Here is a 14,894-nt window from a genome sequence, read left to right as displayed (position 1 = left end):
CTAATTACTCTGTTGCTCTGAGTTTCTCTCAAGCATGCTCTCCTGACTGATTAAAAAGTCAGAATTAGCCAACATGATACTGACCCACATTTACAGAAACAAATGTTTTTTTTTTGTTTTTTTTTCTCTGTCCTTTTTTTTATTCAATTGCTCTGCTCTTTTATTCTGTGACATATATTTGTAAGCCTTTATGCTTGCATAGACAATGCTTAATTAAGATGGTGAACATGGTAAACATTATACCTGCTAAACATCATCAGAATGTCAGCATTATTATTAGGGCTGCACAATTTATCGGTTTTTTTATCGTCGTCGCAATATCAACTGGCGCAATAAACACATGACGAAAAGGCTGCGACATTTCACGAAAGCCACTCAGAGGTTTTTTGTGTTAGTTTAATGAGAATCGCAGTAGAAAACTGCACTTTAAAATGTAACTGTCATACTTATTTAGGAGTGCCTTTTATATTCAATTCAATTAAATGTTGGACATGATTTCCTCTCATTTGTTTTAAATTCAACAAGCAATTTGTTGTATTTTAGCAGAATACTGAAAGCAGCAGAAAGTGTATTTATCGCAAGTAATATCATTATCACAATATACAAGGGAATTTCCCCAGTGTGGGACCAAAGAAGTCTATCTTATTTTAACATATCTTCAACAGTGTTATCGACTACTTTCTACTACATCTGATCCAGAATGCTGCAGCGCGTGTTCTGACAAGAACTAAGAAAAGAGATCACATTTCTCCTGTATTAGCTTCTCTCCATTGGCTTCCTGTAAAATCCAGGATTGAATTTAAAATCCTTCTTCTGACCTATAAAGCTCTAAATGGTCAAGCTCCTTCATATCTTGAGGACCTCTTAGTACCTTATTGTCCCACTAGAGCACTACGCTCCCAGAATGCAGAGCTACTTGTGGTTCCTAGAGTCTCTAAAAGTAGAATGGGAGGCAGAGCCTTCAGCTATCAGGCTCCTCTCCTGTGGAACCAGCTCCCAATCTGGGTTCGGGGGGCAGACACCGTCGCTACATTTAAGACTAAACTGAAAACTCTCCTCTTTGATAAAGCTTATAGTTAGGGAGTGAGGAGTTGCAGTGAACGCCTAGACCGGCGGGGCAGGGTGTATAGCTGCAGACACAGCACCCCTGCTTCTCTCTGCTTCTCTTTACAGTCATCAGATTTACCTATCGTATAGTCAATAATATAGTGCCTCTCCTAGTTATGCTGTTATAATTGTAGACTGCCGAGGAAGTTCCTTCTTACGACACGCTCTTTTCTTTTGTTTCCTTTTATGCACATCCTGTCTCAGAAGTGCTTGTTACTAACCTAGCTCTGGGGAGTTTACTCCCCGGAGTCCTTATGTTTCTTCTTCGCCCAGAACATCGCCTCGGATTAGGGTGACACCAAGATCTGGGTCTTGGGTGCAGCTGTGGCTATGGACCTGCTACACCCTGCTACGCTCTGCGATTCCCTGCAATGCCCGCGCTACGTACTGCTGCGTCCACCCATGCTTTGCTGTGCCACGCTACAACCCCGTACCGTCATAACCCCAACCGTCAGACACCGCCCACCAAGAGTCTGGGTCTGCCGAGGTTTCTTCCTAAAAGGGAGTTTTTCCTCGCCACTGTCGCAATAGCCACTGCTAATGCTTGCTCTTGGGGGAACTATTGGAATTGTTGGGGCTTTATAGAGTGTGGTCTAGACCTACTCTATCTGTAAAGTGTCTCGAGATAACTCGTGTTATGATTTGATACTATAAATTAAATTGAATTGAAAAATTTCCTCATATTGTGCAGCCCTAATTATTATCGTGGGCATGTTAGTGTGCTTGTTCTTACATGTTTGCTATTTATTGTTGTATTGATCTTGTGTGGTCACTGCTGTGAAACCAATTGCCCCTTTGGGGACAAATAAAGTTCTACTTGATGATACCATTTAGCTCTGTGCATAAATACAGCCTCAGATAGCCCCTAGCATCGATGTAGAGAAAGGGCCCTATCTTGCACCCAGCGCAATTGACTTTGTACACCGACGCATGCATCATTCCTATTTTGCACCCGACGCACAGCGGACTTTTCCCTCCACAGACTCACGTCGGTAAATTAGGGAATGAACTTGCGCTCCCGGGGGCGGTTCAGCAAAAAGAGGAGGCGTGTTCCGGCGCAAACGTTTCCTAGTGCTATTTTGCAGTTTCAGAAAAAAGTTCCGCCACAGACCAGGAAAAACCTAGTCTAAAATCAGTGGCGCGTTATTCAGATGCTATTTTAAGGGCGCATGCTTGGCCGTAATGTAGAGTGTGGACACCGCACTTTGCTTCTCTCGTCTCACAGACCCAGCAGTTCCCATTTTTTCAAACCATACATAAATACAAGGAAAAATATGACCTTGTTTTACAACACATTTCCATGAATCATGGATGTGTTGATGACATAAATGAGGAAATATTAGAGGACTTAAGGAGATGTGATGTTGAACTGCATGTGCCGATGCCACTTAACCCAAATGCCCAGCAGCAGCACGGGAGAGGAGAGACAGAAGAGCTGCATCGTCTATAGTGAGGTAATCTCGGTCTAATGTTAGACTACATTGCAAAAATATCACCATGCATTCATAATCATAACCTCGTGATTCAGTGAGAGTGACCCCAAAACATTGGAAAGTATGTTTTTGTGACATTTCTTTATTTACATTTTAGCAAACGTCGGTCTCCTCGGCTGTGAATCGCTCCTGGCGTGCGCCCATGGATGTATTAAGAGCGTGTGCCTAGCAAATCTGCCTGGAACAAAGGGAATGTGAGATAACGCTCTGATTGGTTTATTGCACGTTACGCCCAAACCACACCTATGAGTAATGTAGCTACTTCCGACCAACCCATTTTAGATTTGTGTTGGGCGCAAGAGTCATTTATCCCGCCGGTATAATAGCAACAGCGCCCGAGATCCGCCCACAAAACTACTTGTGTTTGGCGTTTGATACTTGCGTTTCAGATCATTAAAATAGGGCCCTTAGTGTTGATGCTTGATTAATGACTTAAACAGCATGGGCCAAGATACCCTAATTTTTAGTAGGAATCAAGCTCAGATCAAAAGACATTATACAACTGTTTTGTAGTGCACCCCATGATCTGTGTAAGATCGGTGTCAATCTGATACAATAAATTGACTAAATGTTGCAGTATTATATATTCAACTTTGTTTTAGAGAAACAAATGATATACTTGTGTATAATCATTAGCTTATACTCCTGCCTGGGGAAAAAAAAGAGGAAGAAACCAAAGTCACACTGAAATGGCATTTGCTACAGATTCCCTGCAATCAGACAGACAATACCTTTCCTGTCAGCTCCAGAGCTCCAACAAAAGATGGAGAGAGTCATGAAGAAAGAGAGCAAGAGAGGAAAGAGGAGGGAGTGGAAGGCGGGGGAAGGCATTGATAAATGAGAAAAAAATGTATTGTTCCTGTTTCATGAGCTGATGAAAAAAGACAAGACAAGGTACAAAGCAGAGTACTCGGCACTCTGCTACGGTCAAATTACAGAGAGCAGCCATGCACACAATGCACACATCTGGGAGAGAAATGTTGGAATTACAATCAGTATATCTTGGATCTTCTACTGAATACAATGTTTATTTGAGGATTAAAACTAGCTCCAAAAGTACAGTGTTTCTAGAGCTACAATATAGTATGTTTTAAATGGTTTTATTTTAGATTTTAGCTCACGGGAAAGAGGTGGCTTAGCAGACTGGTAATCTTTCCTGAGAAACAACCCAATATGCTGCCCCCAAGTCATGCTATGAATTGAAATGTGTCTTACACTCATCATACTATGAAAAACTGTCACTGAAGATGAGTTGACCAGTCTCCTGTAAAAGATGGAGAGTGGTAGGGTGGGTCCGAGCATTGATGCTTCATTTAACTGAGTTACATGGCGGCTGACTGCATTTATTCTGGTTCACCTCTTGCCAAAACATTTTAGTCATATCCACTCTCCATCTACACTGAACTATGAGACATTGGCCCTCATTTATGAAACGTGCGTACGACCTAAAACAGGTGTAGGATGGGCGTACACCGATTCCTACGCAAAGCAAGGCATTTATCAATTTGAACGTGAGCGTAGGCTGCGATAAAATCTCACGTCTGGTCTGAACTCGTGTACGCAAGTTTTCGAGTCAGTGTGGACTTGCGGTGCAGCATATAATCAGTTTAACAGGAGAAGGAGAAGTCATCAGTTGATCACCTATCAGCAATGGCAGATCTGGATCTTTTAGAGGACCTCTATGTACCAGTACAACAGTGCACACGTACGCGCAGGGGCCACGGTGATCGGATTGATTAAGGGCAGATGGCTCTGTCTTGCATCAGCGGGGGGACCCTACTATACACGCCAGAAAAAGTCTGAAACATTGTTTTAGCCTGTGGGGTTCTGGAGCCAGATGACCCGATGCCCAGAGAGCACAGCCCCAACTGGGGGCTATACCAAGAAGACAGGATATTATTCCTCGCTTTTAAAAAGGTATAGTGTTATGTTTGGCAATGATACTCAATACAGGAAACATGACGATGCACAACATTTTTATTTATTCTTACGTTTTCGTTTCTCTTTTAAAGTGTTGTTAATGGCCACAAGTGAATGATTTATTTCTGCCATTGACCGACATATTTCGGCTTGTTTTTCCAGCCCCTCTGCTGTCAGAAGACAGGGTCGGGTGGTGGTCCAGCACGGAGGGTGGAGGACACGCTCTCTCTCTCACAGCTGTTGCCTGGCTCTGACTCATGAAAAAAACACGATTAAAATGAAAGACACTGCATAAACTCCGCTACTGTGTGTTTATTTAAATATAGGTACACCATGTAGGCCTAAGAGATTGCAATATAAGCCTGTATATTACTATTAGGACTATAGCATACATATGTCAAGGATGTATAAATTAAATAAACTTCAGCTGGAGTCCGATTTACCACAGCAACACTGTTGACTGCATCACTGATCTCTTTCCATTCCTCATTCTTTCTACAGCCTTTAATACCAGTTTTCAGGCTGACAAATAGTACACACGTTAGTGCAAATGAACCTGAGATATCAGGGTTTCAATCTCCACCTCTGAAAAGTGCCGCTTCTTAGCCGGATTACGTCTCGCCACGTCGTAAATTGTAGGGGCGAGGCCTCAAAACCGAGAATATTTTGGGGCATGATATTTAAATTACGATCGTTTCCAGCCGCTGCATTTATCAATGTACGAGTATTATTACGTTCTGATTGGTGTGATACGACCGTTTCATGAATCAAACGGGAAGCCTGTCATAAGAGGATTTCTGCGCTCATATCTGCGCTGGTTTCTACGTTAGGTTGATAAATGAGGGCCAGTGTACATCATTCAACAAGTGCAGACTGGACTTTTTGAACTTTGGGGTGTTTTTACTGCTGTACTTCAGTTGATCAGGGTAGGTAAGAACAATGCCAGCTGAACTGTTTGCACACTATCACTGCACCAAGACAACCTCAAGTAGTTTCTCTTCAACAGTAGCTGTGGTTTCCTTGGGCTGAGTACATAATCAAACATCTAATATAAAGTAGGAAACCAACTCAAAAAGAAGTCTAACAGAGCAAAACACACCAAGGACAAACTTAGAGATTACGCAAAATCCATTGGAGCCTCTTAACAAAATAAAACTGAGCAAATATGTTCAATACATGAGCTACTCAGTGGGTTTTGTAAAAAAAAAAAAAAAAAGACCTTTTTAATTTCTAACTGGACAATATGAACTGAAATGAAGCAAATCCAAACAGCTCAACAAGTATCCAGCTCAGCCACCCCTGCTGCCCTACACAGTTACTGTATCAGCACTGTTTCTCATGTAGCGTGCTGACATGACAAGGCTACAGAAACGATGATAAAAGACTGAGAAATTGGATGCAATGGACAGCGTGAACATTTGGGGTTTATTTTCTTCAGGGAGCCGTAAGAGAACAACTGCACACTTAAACAAAATTGCTTTTGACCGACGAGGCGGTGCAAATGCTTACTTCAATTAATGCGGAAAAGAAAACTTGGGTGACCCTGGAATGACTTGCATGCTGCCTTAGCAACTTTGAATATAACCAAAGGTAACAGCAGATTGCCTGTAGGATAGAAGCAAGATTGCCTTTAAAGCTACATTGTGTAAGAATTTCTCCCATCTAGCAGTGAAATTGTATATGACAACCAACTGAATATTACTTTCCAGCCCTTACCATTCCGAGCGCGTTTCAACTGCTACGGTGGCCGAACCCGAAATTAGCTCTTAGTATCTCCATCGTTTACACGCAGCTGTTCTAGCCACTCCAGTATTAACTTTGGTCTTGTTGCTTTGCCTGTCGCGTTGTCGTTTTAATTCTATTTTTCCCTCCCGGCTAGCATTCGTCATGGTGCCTAAAAGTGGTGTCATGGAGTCTAAAAGTGTGACAGGCAGAGGTATGTCCCTCTTTGGCTAAGGTATTTTAAAGATGGAGGCGCTACATGGCGGCCGTCATTCGAGCGACTCGCCTGTGTGTATTCTGAGTGATTCTAAATGGCAGATTCTACGTTTACGAGAATACTTTGATTAGTTGGTGGAAGTAATTACACATGAATGAGCACACATTTGTGAAAGAACAAACGGGTTTTTGCTAAGAATCAACTCAAAAAAATACACAATGTAGGTTTAAGTGGTAACTGGGGAAGCAGTAGGGTGGGAGAACAACAATTGCTCTAAGGGATGAAGTGCAGAAAACTCATCTGACCCTGAAATGGCTTGTATTCTCCCTCAATGGCTTTATGGACTGCCAAAGGAGACAAAGAGACTTACTGGATCAGCAAGATGGGAGAGTTTGAATTCAAACAGGGATATCAGAAACCTCACAATAGCAAACTGGTGAGAGGATACTTAATCTGACAACAGAAGAAAGGACTCTGGATAATACAGCCTCTGATTCTGAAGAGGATCACAGCGGGAGGTTAATGTATCATGATAAGGAATAGAATGTTGAAAGCCAAGTCATGGATTTGGCATGTGTTGTCAAAAATGTGGAAATATGTGGCATGAATGTCCTGTACTAATATAGAGGGAATCTTTACCCATAAATAAAGTCAGAGGGTAAAATGCGTAAAACGTAAACAGACAATCATTTGGTTCTCCTACTAAACATAGTAAAATAGCTGTCCACTTAATTAAAAGAGATTTAAAGAGACATGGACAACATATGAACACGTATTTTACTTTCCTAAGGATAATTGAATGCTTATAAGAAAAAGACAATTGTAAAGGGAAAACGGATATTGTTTTCGACAAACAGACACTGTGAAATTGCAATAGTGGCAAATAGAAGAAAGAAATTGAAACCTTGAAATGGAAAAGTTGTAAGAATATATTGTACCTTCAGAAATAAAGCACAATGTTTCAAGTAGGTACCAACATTACAGTCTACAGTTCTACATACATCACTCTAGAACATAAAATGTGCACTTCACCAGTCTTGGGTTTCCCCAGGTATCCAACCAGCCATTTGTTGAAGCTTAAAGCAGCAAACCACATATGGAGTTCACCAACAGATTTTATTTTTTCAGAAAACATGAAAATGTTTTTCAGCCCTTGGAAATTGATCTATTTGGTTTAGGTGAAAAGAGAAACGTTGCTTAACACAAAAAAAAAATGTTGTAGGCCAGGAATTTTCAGCACAGCATCAGAAAATAATCTTTATGAGGGCATATGTGTCCTTTTGTAAAATAAAAACCTCTTAAGATTGGGAAAATGCAGAAAGGTTGACTGTGAACATGAGGTCTGAGCTGGAGAGCAGAGCCAGTAGTCTGTGCAGACCTGTCCTGATTGACACTCAACAGAGTGGAGTCAAGTGGGGTGGAGTGCTACACAGTGCAGATCAAATAGTGGAGAGTAAAGGTCGACAGTATGAGATGGGGAGAGTTTAGAGTGCGCACACATGATGAGTGATGGAGATTAAAGTGAAGGCAAAGCTCCTGGGCATTGGAAGGCGGCAAGATTGATGTGACTGGAAGAAAAGAAAACAAAGCTACAGAAACGACGGGGATCAAGACAGACTCCTGATTTAACTCCAGGTTTCATTCTGAAAAGCCACTCAGTCAAGTTGCCTAAACCACATGCATCTGTATTCAGCGCTCGCCTTTGAGCAAAAAGAGTCCATCTTTACCCTTTAAAAGCCACCGTCCTGTGGGAATGCAATATTGACTGGCTCCAGCGGGTGCTCCAAACACCCTCTGTAGCATTTTGGTCCTACCTCCAGTCTGCATCGAGTTACATTAGGTTCTCACCTCTCCTGGGATAACCTTTAAAAACAGAAATGGACAAGGCTGGCTTCTCTTGGAGGCGAGTCTGATCTAAAGGATACTTTTAAAAAAGGGACCAGGAGTTGGTCTTTTTCAGACTCATTAGACTGTTTTCCTGGGAGTGATAAGGACAAAACCTTATCAGCGAGATGAGACAGCTCTCTGGACAATGGCATTGTAAAGATATTTAAGGAACATGCACTTTCTTTTAAACACCAGTAACCTAAACGCTACCCTTCCTCACCCAAATGATGTAAAAGCTGAAGATATAAACCAAGGGCAAACATGTCTCTCTGTAATCTTATCTAAAGCTCCATAGTGCATAGTTTTGATAGCATGCTACATATGTGCTCATACTGTTCCCAAAGCTTCGAGCGGATTGTGATTCCACAATCGATCTCACTAAAGCTCCTTGGCAGTGATGCACTTTATATTCTCTAACAGGCTACAAGTTCTTCACACTGCATACAAAATGTCTTAAGCTTTTTCACTTGCTGCTTCACACACACACACACGCAGCTCCACATACACACACTGGCAGTAGCTCATTTCCATTACTTAAAATCGGACTCACCCTCCACAATCTCTTGGCCGACTCCACCCTGGAGGGCTTCCTGTAAAGGCCCAGCGATGTCCCCATGGCATGATCAAACATCATCTTGAAGCAGCCTGTAGTAAATAGTAACCTACCCGCTGCCCTGCTTCCCACTTACTGTCCTGTGGACGCTATAGCTGCTCTGCCAACGAGCCACTCTCAGCTTTCCAGCCCACCGGCCTTTTCCATTCAAAAAGCAGCTGCCACACCCAGAGCCATTGCACTGTGTACTTCCCAGCAACTGCATGCAAAAAAAAACAACCGCAAGCCCCTTTGTCTCCAAACCCTGCTGCATGTCATGCACATTAACGGGCTCTAATGGAGGCCGCAAGCGGTCACGGACAGGATTAGCTTTTACTTTCTGTTCGGAGGCTACCTAAGCCAGGAGAGTCATCATAACAAACGGCAACTTAACTTGATCAAATTGCATGATGCTTTCCATTATCAGCTTAACAGTACGATTAGAGGGGTTAAGATAATGAGCGAGAGGAGTTCGGAGATACAGATGCAGCTGGAGTGTAGAGAAGTGATGGAGGGTGAACAAATGTAATTCAACACCACCATATGAGATGCCACTGAGGGAACAATCAGTGCTAAACTGTTTATTTTGCCATTACAGCCACAGCATGGTGGGGTGTACCGACAGGTAAATGGAAGATCATGATGAGATCATGAGCCTGCATTTGGAAGTGTTGGCGTGTGCAGAGTGCCAGCACTGAAAATGTTTCGGGTTTTCTTTTGTTTTTAGGATTTCTATTAACTTCAATCGTAGCTTATTTTCCTAGCATACACAGAACATACGGATCATAGGCAAATTAACCAAATCAGGCCTGGTTCAAAGACATGTTGAAGGTAAATGAGCAATTTCAGAGAAAAATAAAGTAAAATGTACATCCAGTTGCACAAACCCGTAACCAAATCTACCCAAGTTCGCTGTAAACTGTCACATGAAAATTATACATTGTCACCAAAACTAGAGTTTGAATCACAAAAATTTAAGTCACCTCATTTATCTATAAAATCATCATAAACGCAGTAACTTTACTATCAAATCTGGTTTTTCTTCTTTCCAGATGCAGCAGACTAGAGGCCCAGCAGAAGCCTAATAATACCAATTTTAGCCTGGTCAGGAACTGATCTCTCACTATGGCAGCAGGGCCAATATAATATGACAAATTGGATTTTGATGTCCATTGCAATCATCATTAAATTGCCCACATGTGTAAGAGATGAGACTCTACACATTTACCAATAGCTTAGAAAGGACTTTCTTTCATCCCTGAATGTGTTGCACACCTGTCTTAAAGTGAGAGTTTATGTGCAAATCTGTGGGTGGGTACACAATTGCAATATTCGCCCACTTGGGTACTACTTGATTGTAGTTAATAATGAAACCCCACGCATTCGCACAAAGCAGTGATTTGCACCAGCTACCCACACATGCACAGACGTTTAAAACAATATTGGTTATCATTAAAGCTAAGGCTGCCAATTTTGGAGAGCCTGGATATGATTAAGCTACTGTACCCCTGTTGACGTGTAAACACTGTGCAGATTTGAATTCAAAATTTGAATATTTTATCAGAGACTTCTCGCCCACAGGCTACTTGTGACAACAACAACATTTTAATTTGTTTGCTGTAATTATATAAACCTTTCTGAAAACAGTAAGCACACATTTATGCATAACCTTGCTCTATAATGCAAAAACAGCCACAGCTTATGTCTGTAACAAAGTCTTTTGAAACTCTGCCACTAAACAAATTACGGTGCTCAAAATGTGTTACGGTACTCATTTTGGGAAGTACAATGAATGCAAATGAGTACAATAAGTACAGAGCATTTAAAAATATATGGCAGAATGCCAACCCACTTCAAAGCAGAGTCTGCAATTCATAAAGAAAGCTGTGTGCTTAATTGACTCAGTCAGGATTACAAACTGGAATCTAAAGCTTCACAAACCTCTGTGTACCAACCAAGCAGCTATAGGATTAGTCTGCATATTGTACAGCAGCTAAATCCAACAATGAGACATAAATATTCCATATGCCATTCCCCCCCCCTTTTCATCCACCTAACACACACATACACACACTTATACAGGGAGAGCATTTTCAAACACCCTCACTCTGACATACACTCCCACAGACACATATGCGTGCACACACACACACACACACACACACACACAACCAGACCAAGTAAGGCCGTAGCAGCAAAGAACTTGGGTGTAATAAAGGTTTCACCTATCAATCTAAGTTTTAAGGGGATTTACTTTTTTTTTTTTACATTAAACCAAACTTTCTTTAGTTAACCATGACCACTTGGCTCCTGCATTTAAAAAAGTGTGTTTTGGAGTTTAGCATCTCACATAAACTTGTACAAGAGAAAGAGACAAAATAAGACACAAGAACTAAAACATCACAAAACAAAAGCTAACATGATAACAGCATGTGAAAGGCGAGGTACAAAATGCAGCATTCAGTGTAAGTGTGTAGTGGGAAATTTTATTTTAACATTATAGTTTGATATCTTACAAGATTCTCTTATATACTTTACAGGAGTTTCCTAATAATCTTTAATTTTGTTATAGACTTAGGGCGTTTTCACACATACCTCCATTGGTCCGGACTTTCGGACTTTTCAGTTTGATCCGAATCAAAATTAGAGGTGTGAAACCTCCCCCGGACCACGGTCCGGATCAAAAGACCAAATTTTGGTCCGACCAAAAGAGGTGGTCTCGGTCCGGACCAAACTGAACCATGGTCCGGTTCGTTTACAGTGTGAAAGCTTTTTTTGGATGGTTCGGACTTTCGGACCAAATACAAGAAGCTCTGGCAGGCTCTCCTTGTGTTACAAGACCGGGGAATAGCTCCTTTAAGGAATAGCTTGGTGCTGAGAGAGTGACGGTGACTACGCTCAGAGGAGACAGCTGTCGGCTATCAGAGCTGAGAATACATCAGCAGTTTATTTGTTAAGTGGTAGTAAATGTAGGCTACTGTGTAGGTTTCCGTTTGTCTCTGAATAAATTCTCCAGAAAGTTCCAGTGTCTTGCTTCTCAACATCACAACAAAACAAAAAGAGCCGCGGCTGTAGGGGAGAGCAGCAGTCAGGTGAAAAAACTCCGACACAGAGAGAGGATACGAGAGGACGGGGAAGCCCGTTAACAAACCAATCAATTATAAGTATCTGGAGACGCAGCTCACGTATGTGATGACGGCAGGACGTAGTTTGGTCACGTATAGATCTTTAGTGCGCTTGCATAACTGCAGTGTGAAACCAAAACTTACCGGATCAAATGTATACAATGTAACAAAAACATGAACCTTGGTCCGGACCTTGGTTCAGACTTTCATGTGTGAAAACGCCCTTAGAGACTCCAAGAGAAGAAGCAACTGGCATCATAAAACCTTGAGCCTAGGTGAAGCTATTCTTTGTGAAGCTATTTTTGTTTTTAGAACTCAGTCACTCCTTTTTTAGATAAGGGTGAAGAAGGGCCATAACATTTTGAACTGTGTCTCCTTCTTTAACAGATGTTTAGGCTAAGTAGGGAGCAGGAATAGAGGGGAAAGGTAGTAAAGTCATTGTGACTGTTTATGGTGTTTTTTCATCTGCGTAGCTGCTAGACTTATCCTGGAGGGGGGTGGTTTAAGTGAGTTTTACTATATAGATGTATGGTTTTCTAGCTGGGTCGGAAGACCCTTTCAGATGTGCCATGAGTACTTGTGAAACTGTTTTCTCTGCATTTGCAAATGTAAATAAATACTCAAAGACCAAACTTTGGTTTAATCCTCAAATCGTCCTTATTTGTTTCATCTGGTGTTTTTGATACGCACTCCTGCTGCTAACAAGAAAAACTTCCACTACAAGTGTAGTGTATTTTACTTTACTTTACATACAAGTTTATGTGGCATTATATTGTATCCCATCTACAGTATCATGGCTGAAAAGAACAAATAAAAGGGCAGAGAGAAGACCCCAGCATTGCCAAAACATGACCAAAAGCTCTCAGAGTCATGATTAAATGAATCTAAAATACAGGAACATGTTGTTTAAGCACCTTCAGCATATTTTCCACACCCCAAACATCAAATGGAAGCCCTCTCTATCTGCTCTACTTTGGCATACAGGACAGTACAGTATTTATCAGAAGTGTGTATAATTCAGGCTGTGTCCAACCACTGTTGCAGCCTCATCCGAGGCCTTCACCGGTCAGTGCACGGCTGACAAACAATGACAGATAAACCGTGCAGGCTTCATTCTGCAGCTGCTATATGGCTGAGAGCCCCTGAAATGGATTACTAATGGATCATATGGAGCAAAAAAGACATACTTCGCAAGGGGAGGGGGGGGGGTCTCTGTTTGACTAGAGAAAGAGGAAAGAGAGAGAGAAATAACAATAAAAGGTAACTGGGAGAGAGGAAAGAGGACACAGTGGTTGGTAGGGAGGGGCAGGAATGAAAGAATAGTGCAACAGAGACGAAAACAGAAGAAAAATGAATAGGAAACCCTGAGGAAGTGAGACTTTTGAAAGACTCAAGAGGCCCTTCGGATGGACGGTGCAGTGCTGTGAACGCTCAGCTTGGTGGCCCTTGGGAGGAATGATCCGCTGGGATGGAGAGCAGCGGTTGGGGATATTTTCCTCCAACCTGCCCGACAAGAGAGACAGCAAACACACACACACTGATGCCTCTGAGGTAATACCACACACATCAAGCACAGACACCGCAGCGCTCGGAAAGTGTCATTAATGTCATGACTGTGCTTCATCTCCTGTCAGATCAAAGGTGACGAGGGAACCGCATCCTCAAGGCCAAACACGGATTCAACGACAGAAAACAGGAGCATACAGTATGAACGTTCTATACACACACACACACACACACACACACACACACACACACAAACGTGCCTCTGCGTCCCTGTGTGTTTCACGCTGTGCTGCTTTGTAGATTGCGCTGACGCAGCCAAACGACCATCACACGGGAGCATCAGCAGCGTAATGATCTAACTCCTGCAGACAAAAGTTGCCCACAGCTCATATACAAATCCTCCTCCCCTGGTGTCCCTGGTACCACACAGACAGGATGCTGTAACCATTATTATTAACCGTCTCAAATACTCCACAGCAAAGATTTAAATGCAATATCGTGACCAGATCAATTTCTGGATATGCTTTGCATTAATGCAGCCCATTATTAAAAGCATATGTTTTTATATTAATTTCTAACATCCCAGACAGTCATTGGTTTCCATTCAATTCAGTATGCTATGAAGATGTAACTCGTTATTGTCATGATTATGCCGTGTGCTATAATGCAGTTGCCAGAAAGAACCATTCTGCCAACTCTCCTTGGTGGTGTATTTAAGGACACTCCAAGATTCAATATTTGAGAGCTGGCTGCTGACTAGCATTGTGAAAATTGAAAATTAAAACCCCGAAGACAAGAAAACAAGCACACAAGAACACTGTGAAAATAATTTTAATTTAGTAATTTCTAGCATTAAAAAGGCTACAGCTTGGCAGCCAAATCAAAATCTTCCTGGAAGCTAGCAAATACTTGAATGCCAAAACTGTTAACAGCAGTCACGGTAAGCAGTTCTTCCTTAATTGGATTAAACCAGCAAACAAACTAGCATTGTTTAAAGGCAAAACACACTGCAAACATTTCCATCTTATCAATATTGTGTCCACTATTGAGTTCTAAAAGACTTCTTTTAAGAAACAACAAATCACTCACCTCCTTTAAGATTGTGATAGAATGAACTGTCTTTTGAATTATTTTACGGCAGTATGCCTCATGCACAGTCACATATTTTTCACTTGTTTTAAGAAAACATGATATTTACGACATGATATGTCATATGAAAAAATGAAAATGAAAGAATTGTACCAGATCTTTTCATAGAGAGGAACTTGGATTAGAAAACTGTGTCTTTTTACTGTGAGACACTTTGAAATGTTGCAGTCCCTCTG

The 14,894-nt window shown here is 41.7% G+C and overlaps 1 protein-coding gene across 4 annotated transcripts in view; it reads right to left on the bottom strand.

Moving 5' to 3' along the window:
• Window positions 1-14,894, bottom strand: part of LOC116040060 (dipeptidyl aminopeptidase-like protein 6) — a 260,883-nt gene that overhangs the window by 136,160 nt on the left and 109,829 nt on the right. Inside the window, exon 1 of one of the 4 annotated variants that reach the window (XM_035998077.1) lies at window positions 8,897-8,995. The exons of the other annotated variants lie outside the window; for them this stretch is intronic. Coding sequence (XP_035853970.1) covers window positions 8,897-8,980 — 84 coding nt within the window. The 5' untranslated portion in view covers window positions 8,981-8,995. Of the gene's footprint in view, window positions 1-8,896; window positions 8,996-14,894 lie in introns of those variants that run through there. 4 annotated transcript variants of the gene reach the window in all.

The sequence above is a fragment of the Sander lucioperca genome, chromosome 23 (genome assembly GCF_008315115.2).
Source record: "Sander lucioperca isolate FBNREF2018 chromosome 23, SLUC_FBN_1.2, whole genome shotgun sequence".
Classification (NCBI taxonomy): Eukaryota; Metazoa; Chordata; class Actinopteri; order Perciformes; family Percidae; genus Sander; species Sander lucioperca.
The sequence above is the reverse complement of the archived record's forward strand: the minus strand, read 5'-3'. Positions and strand labels throughout refer to the sequence as shown.